Source organism: Protopterus annectens, chromosome 14.part0, assembly GCF_019279795.1.
Source record: "Protopterus annectens isolate FY-2018-M chromosome 14.part0, PAN1.0, whole genome shotgun sequence".
Lineage (NCBI taxonomy): Eukaryota > Metazoa > Chordata > Ceratodontiformes > Protopteridae > Protopterus > Protopterus annectens.
Window position 1 is genome coordinate 778,429,327 of NC_056748.1, and position 22,994 is coordinate 778,452,320.

Consider the following 22,994-nt stretch of genomic DNA (forward strand, 5'->3'; position numbering starts at 1 on the left):
TACCAGTGAAGTCTGTATAAACCTTCTAGGGAGTCATTGGTACTTTTTGTATTAGGGCTGTGACGTGTTTGTTTTTTATTGTTCTAAAGTAGAAAGGAGGTGAATCTAGGTGTGTTTTGTTGTACATGGGGCAGATGAAATGGAGTGATTCAATAATACTAGTATTAGGGGATTGGATGAAATTCTTCCAAGAAATCAAGGGTGATAGCTAGCCAGTGAGGAAGATACAGTCTGTCATCAATGGATCTTTAGAGGGTACTTGACCAGTAACTTGATTGATTATATTCCAGAGTTTGCTTGGGTCATTCAATAGATTGATTTGGTTGTCTTTTAGGAAGGTGGATTTGTAATTCCTGGTGGCTCTCTCATTGAGGTTTCTTTGCACAGTGATGAATTCCTCTACCAGTAAAAAGCGCAGCTATGTGTATCTGCTTGTAATAAATAATTACCATATGGTATATGCATTAAATAGTTCACATAAAGAATGCAACTGGTTCCTTGTGTTGCTGCTGCTATTTATTCAAATCTTCCTCTGTGTGACCTCAAGGATTTTAGGAGGCTAGGCTTGTTTGTCAAGAGTTGCTTCTTTTTAAGTTCTTGCTAGTTCATATTCATTATTTCATTAATACTTTCCATCCACCTTGGCCAAAGTATCTGTTCACTGGAAGGCTTGATAGTAAAATGCAATCTGGATTTAAGGTATTGGTTGAGTCAATCTTCTTGCAGTTAAGTGAACTCTAAAAAAGCTTTCTTCAACATCACATTCCAAATCATCAATTTTCTGGAGGGCAGCCTTAACTGGTAGTCTTAACTCTTCCTGGCATATGTTACTACTCAGAAAACCATAGCTTTTACTGCACATGTGACCATGTGAGGTATTGACAGCTATGCCAGGAGAAGTAGAGTAATGCATGTATGACATATACCAGCATAGCTAGCTGAAGTTTTTGTAAAGAATTCTATCATTTGTATATCAAACCGATTTGTACAGATGCTTGTGTTGAACTATCTGTAAAAACAAGGACTAGGAGTTTTTGTAAAGAATTATGTCATTTGTATATCAAACTGATTTGTACAGGTGCTTGTGTTGAATTATCTGTAAAAACAAGGACTAGGAATCCTGCTGTGTTGTCCTTATCAGTGTACTAATTGCTACCCCGGAAGGATGGAAGTGTTGAAATGGTTTTAGGGTTCCAGGTGCTATAACACATCTGTGTGTATGGTAACACATATGTTCAAGAGTATGGTTCAGTTTCTAGTAAAGGGGGGTTTATGGGAACAAGAAGACAGATGACCAGATTTATGTGTTGGCATTCTGTAAATCAGCACTAAAAATGATGTTTTAATACTAGATGAGGTAGAAGTCTCAAACCAGTCTGTTTTTGAAACCTGATATAGGAGGATCACTCACTCACTTCATCTTACTTTGATTTAGTAAGTAACCAGGGGATAGTAATTCTATAGATCAGTCAGGAAAATATAGTGAGATTAGTTAAGTACTGTTTTTCTGTATCTGTGTGAATCTATTCATCTGTGTTATTTTAATATTTCCTGTGATTGAAACTCTGGTGTTTATTGTTAATAGATATTTAGTATTTTCATGTTCTTTTATTATTAAATATATTTAAACTTTTCACTGTGGTTGTTCTTATTTTAACCTTTGAGAGTACTTATATTTATCTGGTGACATTGTGGCCGCTACTGGAAGCCTTACTGCATTGGTCAAACACTACCATTTGAATTAATATTAATTTCACTCTGTATAATTGGGAACTCTTGTAAGAGCCTTAGAGCAGCTGGCTTTGGAGTGTCCTGGTGGCAGTAACTACCTTATAGTCTGGGCAGAGGGGCATAGCTAGTAAACCTGTGCCAGCCTTTCCCATGTGTATGTGTTTGTGAAAATCAAATCTCAGTGTGTGTGTGTGTGTGTGTGTGTGTGTGTGTGTGTGTGTCAGCTACTCAGAGCAGGGACACTGAGCACTGGTTTCACAGAGAGGGTGGGGAAGGACTTGGCCTGGGACACTTGGATGAAGATTCGACTCTATAGCTGTGCCAGTGGGGAGTCTTACTGCGGGCCTGGAGAGAGAGAGAGAGAGGGAGAGGGGAAACCCAGCCACCTGACTGAGCATGTTGCTTGGTGCAGAGATTTGCATCTGGAAATACTGTGCATCTATTTTTGTTCCAAGTGAACATCCCTCACTGGTGTCAGTGGCGAAGTTTCAGGCTCCTTGATTACTGGCTCAGATGACCTTTGTTGACAATGCTATGCATTTGCTTTTTAAAATCTTACCCAGATTTGCCAAAGATTTCCTTCTAAAAAGTGAGTCTCTCTCTCTCTTTCATGGCTGCAATCACCATCTGCAGAGATTTCTGAGCCCAGGAAAATAAAACCTTTTGCTGTCTCCTCTTTCTTCCCCATATATTTGAAAAGACTTGATAGGGCTAGATAACATAATTTTTTATGCCAAAAAGCTGGATTTTCCTTGCCTGATTTACACACATTTCAAGTCCTCTCTTCTGATGAGAAATGATGTGGACCCCTCCAGGCCAGCAGTATGACTCTTGACTTATGGTGAGAGTCTGGGTTTCCCTTTAAGGTGAAAACATCCCCTCTGTGGGGAATGAGTGTGGGGATGGCAGCAGGCTGGATAGCCAGTACCTCTCTTGTGAAATAATGTGGCAACCATCCTGGCTTTCCATATCTGCTCCTAATCGTGATCTGTAAAGCAACTTGCCTCTGAGCAATGAGGCTTTTGCTTGTCTCATGAATGAGTTTACAGAATTAATGCTACATCTTACTAAAGAGCATTTAAAAATCATTTTTATAAGCATGAATTTATTATTGATTAAGGTACAAGGGCAGTATAAATTATGTGCTGATATAGATACATTTATTTTGTAGTATGTAAAATGGAGATCATTACAATATGGATATATATTCATCTCATGCAGTCTGGCTGAAACTGCTGAAGTTGTTGATCTTGTGGACCTTTTTTATTAACTGATGTTTCCTTCAGCATGAAGATGAACTGGAATGCTGTTTTGCATGTCATGGAATATGCTTTATACTAAAAACATGAAAAAGAAATGCAATGGATCATGGCCTGGAGGGAAAAAGACATAATGATGTTTTGTTTCTCAGATGATTAGATGTATCAGATAAACAGCACTTATTTCAGCTGTAAATCCTATAATCCTAGAAAAAAATGTATTTTATTAGGGATCATGAATAATGCAGCTTATTTTTGACACATGTATTAATTTAATAACAGAACTTGGCACATGTTAAAATGGGAGGAATTACGGTCCAGAATATTTTGTCTGTTTGAGGATGCCATACTCTTGCAAAAAAAAGACAACACTATAGCTGATAAAATACATTTCTGTTGCAGGGATGCAATGATAGCCAACATGTGTTTTCCTTGATGACATGGGAGGTTGGCATAATGGTTAAGGTGTTTACCTTACAAACACAAAGTCCAAGGTTTGATTCTCAGATGGGGTAAATGGCTAGGCTTAAAATGGCTCACAAAGGCAGTTAGCCTAGTACTAACCTATAAACATCTTGACATTAAAAAAAAAAGTTGCAGTATCTGACAGTACATGCTTATTTACGTTATCTTGTTTTAATGTATTTGTAGGATGTCACTTGGTACTTACCTGTGATTGTGATATAAGAACTTAAATTATTTAGCCAGAAAAACTAACTTTTATGAAAAGTATTGTCACCCCTCCCCCAAAGCATACAGTTTATAGCGAAAGAAGGATCTGTGTGAGCACGCTACAGGTCATGGCCTGCAGACATGTATCTGTGATTGACAGGTTAATTATTTAAAGTACAGCCATACAGAAGAGTGTTAATTAATTTAAAGGGCAGAGGAAATAAACTGCAACTATTAGTGCTGTAAACTCTTACACCAAAAGAATAACTTAATTCTGATCCCATGGCAGTCATCCAGCTAACAATAAACTAAAATGTGTCTCAGGATTCAGGATTAACTCTTTAATGCTAACTATCAAGAAGGATACAAGTGATTTATGTGCTGAATGAACGAACTTCTCACCTTTTAAGTAGCTTGCATTAACACACTCTGATCTGCTGGTAAACCATTTTATTTTTTACTTCATTATGCTATATTCCAATAGCTTAAAAACTATAATATTAAAAAAAAGAAAACTTTCACCAGATCTCAGTACAGCATAGAAGATTTTTTTTTTAATTTTATAAACAGCAGATTGTTTAAAAGTGATTTGAGAACTGTTAGGATACAAGGACTTATTCAAATGCATTTCCAGGCATGAGCATCTGACACATGCTGGATATAGTTTTGAACTAACTAAGAAGGTAAAAAGATTATTAAGGTGTGTCAGTTTGAAGGCAGTGAATCAGTTAAATGAAGTGGAGTACATCACACAGAGAAAAAGATCATCAGAAATGCTGCCAGCTGTAGATTGTTGTATATGAATCAGGACTTCATGGAGTTGGAGGTTGTGGCTGAAAGACCTGCAACATGGTACATTATAGCAATAACCCACGCCTGGGTGTGGGTAATGCTGGATTTACCCACGGTTGGCGTGGTTTGGTCACGAGGGTGAAGCCCGAGTGGCCAAACAAAGCCAACCTTGGGTAAATCCAGCATTACCCACACCCAGAAGTGGTTATTATTATACTCTAATGACATTATTTAAGAAAAAAAATAATTACTTTTCTTAAATAATGGCATTGTATAATGCCTCCTTGCTGCCCTTCCGCAGCTGTCTGGTATTCTGCGGCAGTTCTGATTTACTGCGCATGCGTATGCCTACGCAGTACATCAGAGCTGTGGGCAAAAGCAATGGAGAAAGCAAGATCTCCATTGCTTTTTACTGTTTCACTATGTTAAATGGGTTTAACATAGCGAGACAGCTTTAAAATAAGCAACGGAGATCTCCATTGCTTATTTTAAAGCTGTCTCGCTATGTTAAAGCCATTTAACATAGCGAGACAGGTTTAAAAAAAAAGCAACGGAGAAAGCAAGATCTCCGTTGCTTTTTACACACTGTCTCGCTATGTTAAAGGAGTTTAACATAGCGAGACAGTGTTTTAAAAAAGACATACTAATGGAAAAAGTCCAGGCAACCGGACCTTTTTCCATTAGTATAAGTCGATTTACAACGTGCACGCTGACCAATCAGCGTGCATGTTTTGGTATATTAATGGGGGGTCATGGTATAATTGCAAGTAACATGGTATAGAATGCATACAGGAACAAAAACAGGGCTAGGATGGTCAGAAAATACAACATGATTGGAGATATGAATACAGCTAAAGCAGGAACAGTACACAAGACTTTTGAAGCACATAAAGTAGATAGAAATTCCTAGTGACAGTAGACTGAGAAAATGAGGCTACAAAGATGGTGGGACAGCACAACAGAAAAACAGAGAAACAAGAACTCCAAAGAGACCTGAGAGTGCATTAAGGAAGTAAAAGTAAGTTTAGTATAATGGCACAGTAGTGCAGCAGATAGTGTTGCTGCTTTCACAGCAAGAGGCTCCCTGGTTCGAGTCTCAGCTGAGGTGCCTTCTGTGTGGAGTCTGCATGGCCTCCCTGTGTTGGCATGGGTTTCCTCCCACATTCTGAAGACATGCAGTAGGTGGATTGGACACTTTAAATTGGCCATAGGCATGTTTGTGCATGTGAGTGATGTGGAAGAACTACTGCAGCATAGTTAGCCACCCGGTGGTGTAAACCTTGGCTCTAGGTGATTATCACTGAAGTGACACCCCCAACCCCATTTACTAAAAATGAGAAAAAAGGGTTGTGGATGGATGGTTGTCTAGTACAGGTTGTAATGCCCCACCTCTGGGCCAGTAATCAAGGAGCCTAGATCCTCACCAGTGGGGACATTCACTGAGAGGATAACAGGTATACACACAGTATCTCCAGATGCAGCTCTCTGCATCAAGCACAATCAAGCACAATTTCCTTTAAGAGCACATGGGGAACACAGTCAGCCTGAGGCTGGTTTCTTCCTCTTTCTCCAGATCCTCAATAAGACTTCCCACTGGCACAGCTATAGAGTTGAGATCTCAGCTGAGTGTCCAAGCCAAGACCTCCAGCACCCTCTGTCCAACCTGTGCTTCATGTCCCTGCCCAAGTAGCTGACGTGCATTAGTGCACGTGCGCAACACACACACACACACACACACACACACACACACACACACACACACACACACACACACACACACATACACACACCTGGGAAAGGCTGGTACAAGTTTACTAGCTATGCTCCTTCTGCCCAGACTATAAGGTAGTTATGACTGCCACCAGACAATCCTGCCAGCTATCTTAAGGCTCTTCTAATGGTATCCAATATACTGAGTGAAATTAATATTAATGCAAATGGTAGTTTGACTAAGAGCAAGGCTATTAAGAGTGGCCCACACAGTGTCACCAAATAAATATGCAAGTACTCTCAAAACTTAAATATCTCTATAAAGATCAATCACAATGAAAGGTTTAAATATATTTAATAATAAATAATAAAAGAACAAGAAAATACTAAGTATATAACCACAGTGACATCAGAGTTCAAGTCACAGGAAATATTTAAAATAACATTGAAGGACAGGCTCAGACAAATAAAGAAAAACAATAACTAAACTAAGTTTTACTATATTCCTGACTGAATCTAAAAGAATTATACTATTCCCTACTTACTTAATAGATGATGTGGTGAATGGTCCTTGTTGTTAGGCCCAAGACAGAATACAGAATGCTCTGTCTCACTAAGAGACTTCTCAAAATAATATCTAAAATATTACTTCAGGGATAACTTGCAGAATTACATCACTTCTGGTCATCTGCTTTCTAGTTCCCATACTAACTCCCATTGCTGGAGGCTGTCAGGATTTAGCACCTACCTGTAAAATTACACACACACACACACACACACACACACACACACACACACACACACACACACACACTTTTGCTCAGATCTGTGGCAGGTGCTGGAAGTCATAAAACAATTGCATACCTCCACGCTTCCAGAATAGTAATTAGTTCACCCGAAAGACAATACAGGAAAGCTTCCTGGTACAGACTTTGTGTCTCTGGCTGCATTGAAACCTGTGAGATTGCATCTTTATGTTATAGCCCATAAAGTGATTTAATTTCAGATATATTTTAAAGTTTGCTGGACTGAGGTTAATCTTCCATTTTCCTCTGTTAAAACATATGCATTTTAACAGTTACAATAGTGCATGTATATTTCTGTTGTATCCAGTAGGGCACACTGTAGATACATTTCAAACACAAGTTTGTCTTTTCCGGTTAGGGGTCACCACAGTGGAACTCCGGTCCGCTAATGATTGGCAGTCACTTTTTATGGTGCTGAGTTGCCAGCCCGACACCCAACCTTCAGTGAAGGCATGCCCATTTACGCATGTCTTTCGGAGGCCACTTGACCGCAGGGAGGACATGCAGACTCCACAAAGAAGGCACTCCAGCTGCGAATCGAACAGGAGAACCTCTTGCTATGAGGTAACAATGCTACCGCTGTACCACCGTGGATGTAATACCTTTTCAACCATACCTCCCAACCATACCAAATTACTTGGTTTTTACTGAGTTTTGGGGTCCAAATAATGGGGTGCCACAATTCATGACTTTTTCCCCCAGGTTTTTAAAAGCATTTTTTTTGTGCTTTTTGAGCTGAAGTCATCACGTGCATGATGATGTCAGCTCCATCAGCCAGTCAGAATTGAGCTGAAGGGCTTTCCAGGCTGGCTGGCTGTTTAAAATCTGTGAGTGCACTGAAAGAAGAAGGAAACAACTGAGCTGTTAAGCAGGTATTGCTTATTTCTGAGAATGGAACACACTGTAGGAAACGACTGAGTTTTCTCTGAACAGAGTTAACATTTTGGGAAGGAAATGACTTCTGCTGGTGTGTATGAGCTGAGCTGGTATTTATTTTCTTCTCCATGGGCTTATGGTGTGTCTTCTTTTAAGGTATTCAAATGGAGTTATTCAGCTGGCTGCACGGACATTATTTGACTGCTTTTAAGGTATCTACCTTTTATTTTCAATGGAGTTATTTGACTGCTTTTAAGGTATCTACCTTTTATTTTCAATGGAGTTATTTGACTGCTTTTAAGGTATCTACCTTTTATTTTCAATGGAGTTATTTGACTGCTTTTATGTTATCTACCTTTTATTTCTGGTGTGCATCACTTGTTGTTGTGTCTTTCGGCTTTTCCCAGTTAGGGGTCGCCACAGCGGAACTCCGGTCCGCTAATGATTGGTAGTTGATTTTTACATGCCGAGTTACCAGCCCTGACACACAACCTTCAACAAAGGTACGCCCATTCATGCATGTCTCCATGCAGAAGACGCTCTAGCTGAGAATCAAACCAGACGGCGACTTACTGTGAGGCGACAACGCTACCGCAGCACCACCACCGCGGGTCTCTCTGGTGTGCATCACTAAAGAATTGAAATCACTAAATAATGACAGGCATTTGAATTTCAGCCTTCATATTCTTCAGAAAATAAATGGTAACACAAAACCTTTTATTCTAGCAATTTTCTAAGCTTATAAGATTAGTATTTGAAATTTGTCCCTGTTTTGGGGCTGTATTCCCCCATTATTGGCTTTGTCCAGGTTTTTTGTGCTAAGAGGTTGAGAGCTATGGTGAGAAGTGAGAACTGAATTCACTAAATGATAGCCATTTAAGTTTCAGTCTTCATGTCTTTCAGGAAGTTGCTGATTTGGCATAGTGGTATGTTGCTTTGACTGTAGTGCACGGGGTCCTGGTTTCAAGACTTGGCAGTAAAATGCATGGTGGTAACACAATATTTTATTCTAGAAAATTTCCAAAATTATACAAGCAATGTTTAAAATGTGTCCCTGGTTTTTGGCCTTTTGCCACCCCCCCAAAAAAACCCCTGAAATTGAAAATAAGTACGAGAAGCTGTGCAAGATGCCTATGGCTTATACTACAGTCATTCTGTCCATCTATCTATATCTATATATATATAAAATATATATTTTGTGTGTGTAAGTAGTCTTTTATGATGGAAATGTTCTGAATTGGGCAGTTTTGTCATTATTCGTTCATGCATTTTGTTTCATTGCCTACTGGAATAATGTTCAAACAATAAATTTAAAATGCACTCTAATTTAAGTCTAACAAGTGTGCTGTATTATACAAGAAATATAATTTAATAAAGTCAGGAAGGTGTATCAAAGAACACATGTATGTTTCTTGTTTTGTGTGTAAGGGGCCTGTGATTTGAAAACAGCCCAAAGGTAATCTTTATCCACCACTGACCATATGCATTTTCTTTGGATGTGGTGTGGGTTTCAGTGCTGTTTCAATGAATGTGAGTTTCAAGGGCAGAGAAGTTTTAATGCCAAGTCTGTTTTCATTGTGAGACAGTATTGCTTTGTTTAGCAGATATCTATTAGTGTTTATGCATTGTGCTATAAAATATAAAAATAAAATCCAAATAATCATTGTAGAAGAAATGCAGTATGCACATATTAGTGTTTATGGTAAATAGGGTGAAATAGCCAAGTAATGGGACTTTGGAATGGCTGCAGATGGACTCTGGTGCCATATTTTGGTTGTCTGTTCTTCAGTTTGTGCTTGAAAGTTGGTATCCCACAATCCATGGGAGTGGTCGGGGTTACATAATTATGTATGCAAATTTTACGTTAATCAGCATACAGATTTGTACCTATTTTTCATGGGCCTTGTTCAGATTTTTGATGTTTCCAGGTTGAGAGGTATGTTTTCAACACAAATATCCAGATTTTTGATGTTTCCAGGTTGAGAGGTATGTTTTCAACACAAATATCTGTACAAATCAGTTTGATATACACAAGACATACAGTTCTAATACATTTGTAACACAAGCATCTTGTATAAATCAGTATGATATCAACAAACGACATGTAATTTACAAAATTCCAGCTAGCTATGCCTGCAGTACCTCCTATCGTCACATAGGTAAGAAGTGTTTTCATGGCAGACAGTGAAGGTGATTGCAGTAGATAGCAATGGTACAGAGTTAAAGAGAAATAATTCAATATGTTACTGTAGGATGTACAGAAATAATCTGGAGACTTATTTTATCTCTGCACTTTCCAGATTGCAGCCAAAGTATTGCATTCATTTCTTTGTATTTGTCAACTGTAATAGAGCACTGATCCACATGAATGTTTTTCAGACAGAGTTCAGTAGAATTGTGTTTAAGTGACATGTTCTGAGGCACAGTAGACAAATGGAAGCTGAGGGAATCAAATCCTGCACTACAGGAAGCAGTGTGTTAACGGCTCATAGCCTAAATCCTTTGCACTAACATCAAGACAACGACAGTTCTTTCCGGATGTTTTTCCAGCATGCCAGCTAATGTTCATGTATTTTCATTTTATCTAGGTGCCTTTTTCTCAAGGCCACCATTCTGTCAGACAGTTAGCACCAAGATTAAGGCTAAGAAGAGTTAATGAGCTTCTTGCTGTAGTCAATAATTTGAATTCCTCAGCCTTCATTTGACTATTTTGTGACTCTGAGCATGTCACTTAACTAGACCAGTGCTCCTGGAATAGACTGAAAAAGGTCAATGTGGATGTGTGTTCTACCCTGGTTAATGAATGCAATAAATAAATAAATAAAATACAATTCTTTCACTCCATCCCCTGCAGCCCTACTACATGTTGGCTTTATTGATTTATTTCAGTATAAACCATACTACTCAGTTCTTGATGCTATACAAAACATGTTATGTTTAATTGCTTCTATGCTGGCTTCATTTTATGCTATTTATTTTCTTATAACAGAGCAGATAACTAACTCAGTGAGCTGATTTGTGAATTTCATGAACAGTCAGTAAACTCATATCTGCCTAATACTGTACCATACAGTCTCTTGTTTACTTGTGCAACATTTTGGATGTATTGGGCTCTATCTGACCGTTACTCCAATGCGGCCAACAGTCTATTGTAATGGAACTCAGAACTCAAGCACAGGAAACTGTATCATGATCTGATCAGAATTCTATCTTTTAAAAGAAAATTTTATATTTAATTCAGGAAAAAATGTAATATTTAATGCTCTACAGAGATATTTGGGGCTTCTTATCCTTGCAGTAATAACAATCACATCTAAGCATAAAATTGAAAGCTGAACTTTTCAGAGAATATTTTTGTGGTCCAGATGCACCTCCTTGTTGGGGTTCCTTATTCTGACCCCTGGCTCTTGCATTACAATGTACCACCTGCTGGGTCATTGCACTTCAGGATAAGGGCCAAAATATGTACCAACATGTCTGATTTTTGAAATTATGTTGCCAATCTGTAACAGTTTGCATAAGTAGGAGTGAGCCTAAAATTTTGAGGAGGGGGGGTCAAAAATAAAAGTGAGCGCTATACTAGTGAAGCAATCATATGTATTTCATTACGTATCTTTAAGGTATATTCCTGGCATTCTCCTATACTTTAATAGCAAATGAATAAGCCAATAATTCTTTTTTAGACTGTTTTTGTGCATCACTCATTTTCAGTGGCTGTGTTCTCTAACAGCTTAGAACATCTTTGTAGAAATAGCTTTACTTTACTTCTTATATCTGTCTGCCTATTTTATCCAAGCTCGTTTCTGTAGTAACCTAAATATTATCGACAGCTATCAAACTCTCCAAAGTAAATAAAGACATATTGAGATCATCTTTTAGCAACAGTCAAACTTTCAAGTTCCTATTTACAAATGTTGTAGATTTCAGGATTGACTTTATCAGACCTTATTGTTAAAATAATGAGCTTTATTCAGAACAAGTATTTCAGAAGGTCTTACAAGTATTTTTTTATGTTGAATTGATATAGCATGTTTTTCATGTTGAATTGATATAGCTTATATCTATAAAGTAACATTCTAAGCAACTGAGAGATAACAGCTAAAATAGGCCATTCTTGTTTATTTTAAAATTATTATAGTTAATGATTGATTTCTTACTTATTTTGTCTCAGCCTATGGCAATCTGCTGCCATCAGGTATTCAGCCATCACCCAATTACATGGCTACCCATTCTTTTTTATTTTCAAATAACTTTTAATTGAATATTGTCTCACATAAAATACAAGTAGAGAGATAAATAAGATGTAACTGTGGTACAGTTGAATGTTACAGAATGTTTAACATGAGGAAGTTATTCAATAGATAATACACACTTTGCTAAATAACATTCGAAATAGCTAGGAATACAGTATTGGATAAACACAAGGAAATGGTTATATGTCAGCCATGTTAATATTATTTTAAAACTTCACTTGTACATTTTAATGACAAATGAGAGCATATTTAGAAGTATAACAGCAACCTACACAAAGAAATCAGTCTACTCTAACCTTATACTTATATAAACTTATAAATCTTATATACATATTTACAAAAAATTGTCACCTTAGAAAATGCTGTTACTACTCCAACTAAGAGATGTGTTTACTATCTTTGTTTTATTAGCATTTGTCTTGCAATTTATGATAATATATCAATTAATGTTTTGCAATAATTTTGATGATATGTTTGATTCTTCTGACTTTTTGTATAAAGTTTCTTAGCCAATATATGTTTTTTGGTCATGCTTTTGTATTCTGACCAGGTTAGTCTTGATCTATCTATCCAGTTCTTTGCTATGTAAAATTTTAATAGGGTGCATAGTGTTATTGTTATGTGATTAAATAAATTATTATTCTTGCTTTTGAATATATGCAATATTGCTGTCTCCCATGACAAAGTGAATTTTGAGTAGCCTGATTTCTCTAAGAGTAATCTTAATGAACACCAGAGTTTCTAAACTGTGCTCTAGCTCCAGAAGATGTGGAGGATATCTGCCTCTTTATTTGGACAGAAGGGACAGTAAGGTGACTTAGATGGACTGAATTTGTTTATGTGTACAGGTGTATGGTATGCATTACTAAAAATCATGATCTGGGTGTATATTCATTTTTTATATGGCGTCAGTTTCATAGTATTTCTAATAGCTGATTCCTTCTGATTGTCTGTTAGGGTCTACTTTATATCAGTGAAAAATTAAAACCTCGAGTGCTGACATCAGTGAAAATGCAGAGTGTCGAAATTAATTCTTTTGGATCACAGTACAGTGGAGATCGAGATATTTGCCCTTTCCTCACTGTAGTGCGATCACGGAGTTGGAATATATATTTAGCGGGGGGGGGGCACAGCCCCCCACAATAGCAATTTCGACATTCTGCATTTTCACTGATATCAGCACTCAATATTTTAATTTTTCAATGATATAAAGTAGACCAGTCTGTTATGTTATTACCCTTTCCTTCCCAAAACTTTGAGAAAAGTATTGTATTTTGATATTTCATTTTTGCTATTAATTTATATGCATTTGAGAGCATTTTCTTTTTATTTAAGAGCAATTTTTGAGTTTGTTGTGCTAATTTGACATGTTGCTCAATTACATTGATATCTTTGGTTACTATACTAAGTATAGTATTTGTTTAATTATCACTTTATAATTATTGTTTGCTCTAAGTAGGTTTATTATATTTTCCATTGAGAGGTTTTGTATTTTAGTAGAAGTCCCATACTGTGTAATTTTTTATTAATGGGTCTTTATCTAGGTTTACCATGGAGTTTGCTAATTTTATATCTGGGTTGTTATGTATTGGTTGTAGCAGAGTAATCGTGTCTTTAAGATTTATTGATATCAGTAATTTATTTCACAGCTATTAATTAAGATTGGGTGAATTTTTGTTGTCTTAATGATATCTTGATTTAAGAAGGGAATCGCTTTTGGGTTAACTTTAGATGATGTGATATTTTGGTGAAATAATTTAATCCATTGTGGATGCCATTCATTGCCTATTGGGTCATGGTTTACTATTTGCATGATGCGAATGGCTACCCATTCTTGCCATAAAGGGGGAAGAGACATGGTGTGGTGAGTAGTGCCATCATATTGTTATCTTGAAGATTAGCTTACTTTTTTTCCTATTACATTCTCCAACCATTGATGTATTTTTGTGCATGCAGTCAGGGCTTTATTCCTCTGCTCCACAGGGCTGGGTCCTTTTGGCCAGTTTTGGTCCTCAAGCATAATTATAGCTTGTTTTCAGTCTTGGAATATTTACTCCCTTGGCTGATCAATATGGAACAAAATAGATTTGTTAAAAGTATTTGATAGTAAAACACAAGATCCTCTTGCTGAAATAGGATGTTGGATGTTGGTGATGAATCCACTGTTAGAGGCAAGTCTGGATATAGAAAAGGCATTTGATAGGTTGGGTTGGGCCTTCCTTTTTGATACATTGCTAGTCTTTGCATTTCAAAAAACATTGGTTAAGACATTGCTTGGATACACAGAGGTAAATTAACACTAGTTAAAGTAGGTGCTGGACTCTTCCTTTTACTTGTTTTGGCATGCAGAACACAGCAGGTATTCTGTCCCCACTGTTTGGATTGTTTCTAGAGCCTCTAGCACAGCACAGAGAGTTTCATAGGGGATATGCATGTCAGAGTGGGCAATTCAATTTATCCCTTTTTGAAGATAACCTTTTAATTTTTCTGGCTAAGCTAGAGGAGGCTGATGAACTTCAACAGTACAGTTATCAAAACCCATGCATTTACTCCCAACTTGCAAGATGTAGAATTATTGAATATCCTAGCAGGCATTAGAGAAACACATCTGCTTAGGGAACATTTTTAACCACCTTGTAAGGTAGCTGCATGTCAAAGCCTTGTTTTTATTATTAGTATATGATAATATTTTAATGCATTATGTGGCCTGTACAGTTCTATGTTTGCAATAAAACTGTAAATACCCTGTATATCTCTGCCAGTTGGTAAACTGATAAGGAAATGGTGCTTGGTCACTTAACAGCATGTTAATTAGATATAAATCGAGACTAATTTAGTCTAATATTTTTCAAACACTGTGCGCTGTGTTACTGTGGTGCTGCTTTCCCTAGTGTAAGGCATTTATTGTCTTACTGTACTTGAAAAGCTACTACAGTTTAGATGTTTGTACTTTCACTTTTAATGCTATACTTTTGATGCATTATGACTAAGGTGATGGCTTAAAATAGTGCACAGCAAATCAGTCCACCTACCTGGTTAACAGGAGGTAATCCCTCATCTGTCCTCAGTGTTTAGGATTCCTCTTCCCACATCCATATCTATAGACAGTCTGTTATTTTCTAGGGTTCCCTGTCAAACCCACCTGTAATGTTGAAATAAATGTTAGTTACCAAGTGGCAGCTCATTCAGTCTCCTGATTTGGTTCCAATATGCTTGCTATCCAGGGGAACACCTTCTCCTTCTCCATTACTGGAAAGTATCTAGAAGATAAGCTTTTGGAATGGTCTTTCACAAAGTGCAGATGGCAGTTTACTAAATCTGATGAGTCATGTCTACGTGTGGTGTATCAGATGAATTCATAAATATGCTGCACTATGTAACTGCTTTTTCAAGCACAGGCCATGCACCTTGTATAAACCAGTGTAACCCAGCAGTACACAAAACAATCTGCGTAGTGCATGTACAGGTACAGGAATCTATTTACCTGGGGAGCACTTGGAAAAGTGGGTGAGCGTCTCCATGCACCAAGTTACCACTGAAGGTGTATATAGAAATAGAATGGGAAATGGCTACTTAAGTGCTACAACAACAAGCTAGGCTTTCTTTCACAGTGATATGATGTACATCAGGCCAAGTTAAGGGCAGCTACCTTCTATTATGAATCATACAGTAAAGCACAGTAGACTACTTTGTGTTTTGCACCATTATATCACATACCTTGGCATAAACCCCTTTTGCAGACTGTTATGTATTCATAATGGTTGCGAGAAATTTATGAATTGAATATTGCTGCAAAACACAATTCTTTGGAAAGGATTTGGAGTGGTTTATAATCATTGCCTGTAGTATTTGTTTGTTATAATTTTATTTAGATAAAAGATTTGCATGATTCTTTGCATGTGTTTAACAACCACACATAGACCACGTCATGATTTATTAGCAGCTGCTTTTTTTGAGCTTATTGAAATCTGACATCAAGACTAATAGCAAAGATTAATGCTCTGTCTCACATTCAGTCAGATTTCAAGTTTTGCTGCTCACAAATAACTTTTCTGTATGCGAAAGGTTCTACAAATAGGTTTACAGCTGTACAATGGTATAGTGTTACTAGCAATGTGCGAAGTGTGCATGGCAGAATTTTTAGTGGTCTGCAGCAGAAATAAAGGTCTTGTTTCAACCACAACCATCCTTTGGGTAAATTGTACCTGATTGCAAGTTGCTTCTGACCAAGGGTAATGTATGTTCCTTCACTTAAGGTCTGCTTGATAAACTCTAATCAAATGCCTCAAAAGGGACTACTTATTGCCTCCAGGATACTTCTTTCTTGGATAGAAGTCTGAGAATCAGTACATAGTCTGTACATTTTGATCACAATGACTGCTAAGTGCATAAAAATTCCTCCATGGTGATTCAGACAGGTCATAGGACATGTACTGGGCCATGAGTGCCTTCATTGTACAATCTCTATCAAAACAGAACATCAGTCACAGGAAGTACATAGTAACACTGCAGACTACATCTTGTATACAGTACTTGGGAGCACTTATTTTCTAGGACAGATAACCTAAATGCTTGGTTTGGGTAAAAAACACTTCTGAACTCTTGCACTAACTTTTGAAAATGCAACCCATAAAATTGAAAATGAACTGAAAAACATCCAGGGAGCCATTAAATATTGTTCTATCAAGATGATGCAGTAAGAAGGTATAATTAATAGTAGCCAAAATCCTGTTTTTTTAATAACTGTACATTCTAGACAACCTACATTTTATAATCATGCACAAACCCTTGTTACAGCAAAAGCATTTATTTATTTCCATAAGAGGTGCTATAATTTAGTATAATTTTCCTTTGTTATCTACACAATTTGTGCATCTTGAAGTAGAACTCTGACTTCAATTCCATTTAAAATTCATACATATATATTATATATGTATTTATAATATATGTATGTGTATATATATATATATATATATCAGTTAATTGCTACTATGTAAACAAAAAAGTTAATCTGTAATAGTAACAAAAAATAATTGGTTCATGACATTTATTCTGTTAGTAAGCCTTCAGCACAGCTTCTCGAGCAGCTTGGCAAAGTGGATCCAGTAAGCCATCTCCTCCTGCAGAGAAATATATGCATTAAAACTCATAAATTATTACATCTTATTATTCCAGTTACACAACCATGATACATCATGCATTTCTTCAATTACAGGCACTATAGCAGAAGTTAAACAATATCAACTCCTTAGTATTCTAAAACATGCATGCTGATTCGGCTACCCAATCAGCATGCCCACAGTAAATTTAATATATTCTAATGGAGGCTAAAGTATTATTTATTTATTTATTTATTTATTGCATTTGTTAACCGGGGAAGTCCACTGGGCCTGAAATCAGCCAATTTTCAGTGGAGGCCTGGGGAGAAAAGCTCCTCAAAGATACATACAAAGAGAATATAATCACATAGACAGAAAAAAAATCATATAGTACAATTACATTGCATGACTCTGGTAACAGAAGCATCTATCTAGAAATAGAATATTCAATGACTTGACTATGGACCAGATTCCAAGATACCTGTTCTCAGTGTAAGTGGTCACTTATACTGAGAGCAAGTCTTTTGGAATTGGGCGCTATGTGCTGGGATAGCAGTGCAGGGGAAAATAAAACAACTTTACAATAGAGACATCCTTCAAACCAGCATAAATTGTCTTCCCCCACACATGACACATGCACATAGAAATTATGCATGCTGACAGACACAAACTACAAAACTGAAGCAAAAAAAAAAAAAAATGTCACATTGCATAAAGTCAGGGATGATGGAAAGAATGCCTCTCCCCCACTTAGATAAGCATGCACCCCAAGACCGAAATTTGGGAGTTAACCCATCCTTCCAATTAACCCAACCACTGTCTCATAAAGTAATTTGCTCAACATTACATTGTAACCAAATGAAGGCTGAAGAGATCAAATTGTGCATCACAAAAAACAACTTGTGAATTTCTCACAGCTTTAATTCTCTGTGCTAACTGCTGAAGTAAAATGAGACAGAAATTTTAAACTGGCAATCTCCTCTAAATATTTCTTTGATATACATACTGTATATATGTTTATGTTTCTGAAAATCAATAAAAATATATTCAGTAAAAGGAACAGTGTTTGCAACATCCTTCATAACCGTTTCTTTAAAATTATACCTCTGTCCAACACAATATACAAATATTGCAAATAATTTAAAAAAGCAGATAGTGAGACAAAGCACTAGAGATGTGTTCTCTCCTTTCTCTTGCACTTCACTACAAATAGTACAAAGTTGTACATGACATACTCCTGCATAGTACATCAGATTTCAGTAAAACACATAAGGGGAGAAACACTAATGTTCCATTATCTAACCACATTGTTTAAAAAGGTAAGGAATTTCATTATTAAATGTCATTGTATAATAGCAATAATCCATCCCTGTGTTTAGTTATCATGGAAATTTACTCATAGTTGATTTGTTTGATCACTTGGAATTAACTCTCCTACAGCAGCAGTGGGTAAATCCTGTGATGTCCACATTGAATCCTGGCTTATTACTAACTACATTTTGGGTTTCTTACCTGCTGTAAAGGTTCCCTGTACATTTTTCCAAAACTGTCGTCATCCCTATGACACCTAGTATTGATCTTGTCTACAAAGATACTACTGCATTGTCTCGAGGTTCAAAAAAAAATAGCAGTAGTGATGTGCCCTCTAAAAACAGAAAAAAACTCTACTGTACATCCTTACCTCCAGTAACATAAGGAGAACTGAAAATGGGAAGCTTAAGATGTGTGTGCATGTGTATGCATTCATGTGCATGTGTGCATACAAGGATATTGGTAAACGCATCCTTTTTTGTTACTGAAATGTCATGCTTTTATAACATACATTCATGTATCACAATTCATTCTCAGCACTTTGAGTGGTGTGATGCAGCCCACCACCAGCAATAGTTATAGTATGGTACCACAGCCAATTATCCAAGTGCCATGGGTAACACATCCTGCAATTTCTAATGAAATGAATGCATATGTAACACTTCTGAAAACACCTTTTCTTTACAGCTAAAGATATGTAACAGTGTTGCATTGTCGTCTCCCCAGTGGTCCTATCAGGAATGCAGAAGTATAAGATCTTGTGCATGCAGGAATGGTGAATTACAGACACATATGTCCTGTACACTTAAAAGCTTAATGTAGACAGCACAGGCACAACATATGAGAGGAAAAATCAATTGTGTGAAATGTAAATGCAGCAGTATCTGATTATCACAGGCTATGACCTATGACTGTGTGAAGAGAGACATCATGGAGCTCTCAGAATACATGTCTCAGGCTGGTATGAGCCTAGCATTGAGCAGCATTTTACCTTCTCCAAGGATGATGCCGCAATATGAACAAAAGATGATTGACTTTAATAACTGGCTTTGTTTCTGGTGTCATTCTAAGCGGGTGCAACATTTGTCAGCATGGAAGGAGATGGTCAACGGACCATGCTGCTTTGCAAGTAATGGTCTGCACCTCTCCCCTCTAGGCTTTCGAATATTAGCTAAAACAGACATAGTGCCTTTTTTAGGCAATGCCAAACTGAAATTAATTCCAACATAGCAAATCAAAACCAAGAAAATCTAAAAGTATTATTGCTCAATGCTAGGAATCTAAACAAAAAACTCCACTCCCTAGAAGCTCTCTTTACCCTAGAGAATGCGGACGTCTGTGCAGTCACTGAGGCATGGTTTAAAGCCATGTTGAGTACATCAACAGTGCTAGATTATAATGCTGTCCACACATTTAGGCCAGCTACCTCACAGGTAGGGACTAAAGGTGGAGGTATCTCTATTTACATTAAAGGTAAATATACTTCAAGGCTGGTTAAACAGGACAATGCACTTGAGCTGCTCCATGTTCAAATCACCATAGGCAAAATCCAATATCACATCCTTGCAAGCTATAGGTCCCCTCTATGACCCAGGAAACCCATAAACGTATTAGAAGCACTAACCATCCAACCCAATACCATATTCATTGGTGACTTTAATTACCCCACTATTAACTGGGAATTCTATACAACACCAAAAGTACATGCACAGAGATTCCTGTATTTTGTAAACACAAACTCCCTGGACCAGAGAGTTGATACGCCATCCAGGGGTGCAGCCATACTGGATCTGGTCCTCACTAATATGGGAGAGTTCTGCACACCCCATACTGTAATGCCTTCCCTGGTAAGGTCAGACCACAAAATGGTCTCCTCTGAAGTAAAAATAAAACCTGGACCCTCAGCTAAACCTTGAATCATCCCTCTGTACAAAGGTGGGCCATCTACAGGCCCTGGAAACTACAGATGCATAAGTTTCACTAGTTTTATATGTAAAGCTGTGGAAAGAATTATCATGGAGATGATCAGTAGTGATATAGTAAACCTCCAGACACTGGACCCAATCCAGTTTGGTTTTGTCAAGGGCAGCTCATGCCTACTCAACCTGGCGGGCTTCTTTGAGAAGGTCACTAAAGCAATGGATGAGGACAAAATTGTTCAAACTACCTACCTTGACTTGGCCAAGGCATTTGATACAATACCCCACTCGGGCATTGTTGACAAACTCAAGAGGTTAGATACAAACCTGCATGTCACCCGGTGGATAGCCAACTGGTTCACAGACAGGACTCAGGAATTTAGAATTGGGGACTCCACCTCTACAAAGAGGCCAGTCACAAGTGGAGTCCCTTAGGGATCAGTCCTTGGACTGCTCCTTTTTGGCATTTACTTTTCAGAAGTCAAGGCGAATGTCAGTGGTCTCTGGCTGACTAAATTTGCAGATGATTGCAAATTAGGAGCTGTCATTGAATCTCACACTGGCACAAATGTTCTCCAGGAGGGGCTGACACAGCCAAATAACTGGTGTCAGAGCCATGGACTAAAACTAAATGCCAAGAAATGCATAATAGTATCCTTTGGGAAGTCATCCATCCCTGGTAAGTATCATATTGACAACACACCCCTTAGAGTTGACTTAGTAGTCGGGGACTTAGGTACACACATAGATAGTAATCTAGCCTTTGACTATCATGTGTCTACAGTGGTGAAGAAATCATTCTATATTGCGCAACATATAAACAAAGGTATGGCATCTAAGTCCAAGGAAGTCATTGTTCCATTGTATTCAGCATTCATCAGACCTATCATTAAGTACAATGCCCCCTTTGGTATGTACCTAACCAGGCATATCCAACCATTGGAACATCCACAGAGGTTCCTCACTAAAATAATACAGGGTGTAAGTAAAATGCTCTCTGCAGACTGCCTCAAGGCTCTATCCCTGTATTTTGTCTCCTACAGGCTTTTGAGGAGAGATCTATGCCTGGCATACAGGGTATTGTCAGATCCCACTCTGATGGACCTCCTGCATATCCACAAAACAAACAGCACCAGAATTACCCATTCTAAAGACTTAAACCTTGCCTGTGATGTAAATAGGTCCCACTGGAGAGATATGTATGTATCTCAGAGACTACAGCATCTATGGAACAGGCTCCCCATCCATGTGAAGCAGAGTTCCTCCTTATCCCAATTCAAGTGCAACCTGGACAATTGGATGGGAAACCTATAATTCATCCCTGGTTTGGTACCTATGTCTCTAATGGATACAGGTAACCTGTAAATGGTTATCAAGGGTATCAGAACTTGTCAGAGATTTGGGATGCATGGCAAGGCTTAAAAAGGCCCTTGTGGTTGTTAGCCTAGTAAACACCTATGAACCTATAATAAGGAGGAGTCTTGGTTTTAAATGCAGTTGCCCAAGTTTGTGCATGAGGTCTACTGGTATGGAGCATGATGTTATTCTATACTCCATTATGGAGAGATATGCCCATACTGCTTCAAAGGGATCCCTTTGTTCTGGGCTATTAAAGCCTTAAAGTGTGCATGAATCTTTTCTCCAGTATTATAGACACAAATACTTGACTTTTCCATGTTTAAAACTCACACCATGCAAAATCTGCAAACTGATGACCATTAAAATGAGGTCCATTATAAGTTTTGAAAAACTCAGGAGTGTTAAATTCTTAAGAGTTTTGTCCATGACCACAATTAGCCCTAGTAGAGATGCATGCAAATGGGTCAATAACTCATTATCGGCAGTAATCCTTAATCATTATCAGATGTTTTTTTCCCTTTTTTCATGGGGTCAAGGTGTTATATCAACTGTCATTCAGAGCTACTTTCCAGACTTCAACAGTCATTGTAGGTCTTCGCTCATGCAACACATCCAGCTTGGCTGGAAATCCTTTTCTCCTCTTGTCTTTTTCGGCCACTATCAAATGTGCTTTACTAATTTATCTTTGGCTTTCATGCTTAAATGACTGAATGACCATAATCTGTTCTCCCTGACCTTCTTTGGAATTTGGCTTCAGCTTAAATGTCTCCATTTCTTCATGCATCCCACAATGACAATGTGCATCCTATTACCCATCTCAAGCAGTTCTTCTCCATCACTTCTAGCTTCCTCAGATGCTCTTTCACTGGCCCAATTTCTGGGCCATACACAAGTATTGGTCCCACAACTGTGTTCTTCAGTTTACTTTTCAATAACTTTGGCATTCTTCTGTTAAATATTACCCCAAGACTTTGTGTCATCTGGCTGCAATACATCTGATTTATAGCTGTGACACCCTTATTTGGATTTACCTTCTCTTCAGCCATATCCCCCAGATAATTGAAACTGTTAATCTGTTCCACTATTTTCCATTCTATCTCAGTTTTCAGCTGCTTCTAATTTCTCCATTTGCTGCCATGACCACTGTCTTGCCTGTGCATAGTTTCATCTCATGTGCCTTCAGTTTTGTATTCTAGTCCTTTATCAT

General features: G+C 37.7%; 1 protein-coding gene across 1 annotated transcript in view; it reads right to left on the reverse strand.

Annotated features, from left to right (window-relative positions):
• Positions 1–17,102: 17,102 nt before the first annotated feature.
• Positions 17,103–22,994, reverse strand: part of CCHR14.PART0H10orf53 (chromosome chr14.part0 C10orf53 homolog) — a 251,737-nt gene continuing 245,845 nt past the window's right edge. The window contains exon 3 of the mRNA XM_044055688.1: positions 17,103–17,219. Coding sequence (XP_043911623.1) covers positions 17,155–17,219 — 65 coding nt within the window. The 3' untranslated portion in view covers positions 17,103–17,154. The remainder of the gene's footprint in view (positions 17,220–22,994) is intronic.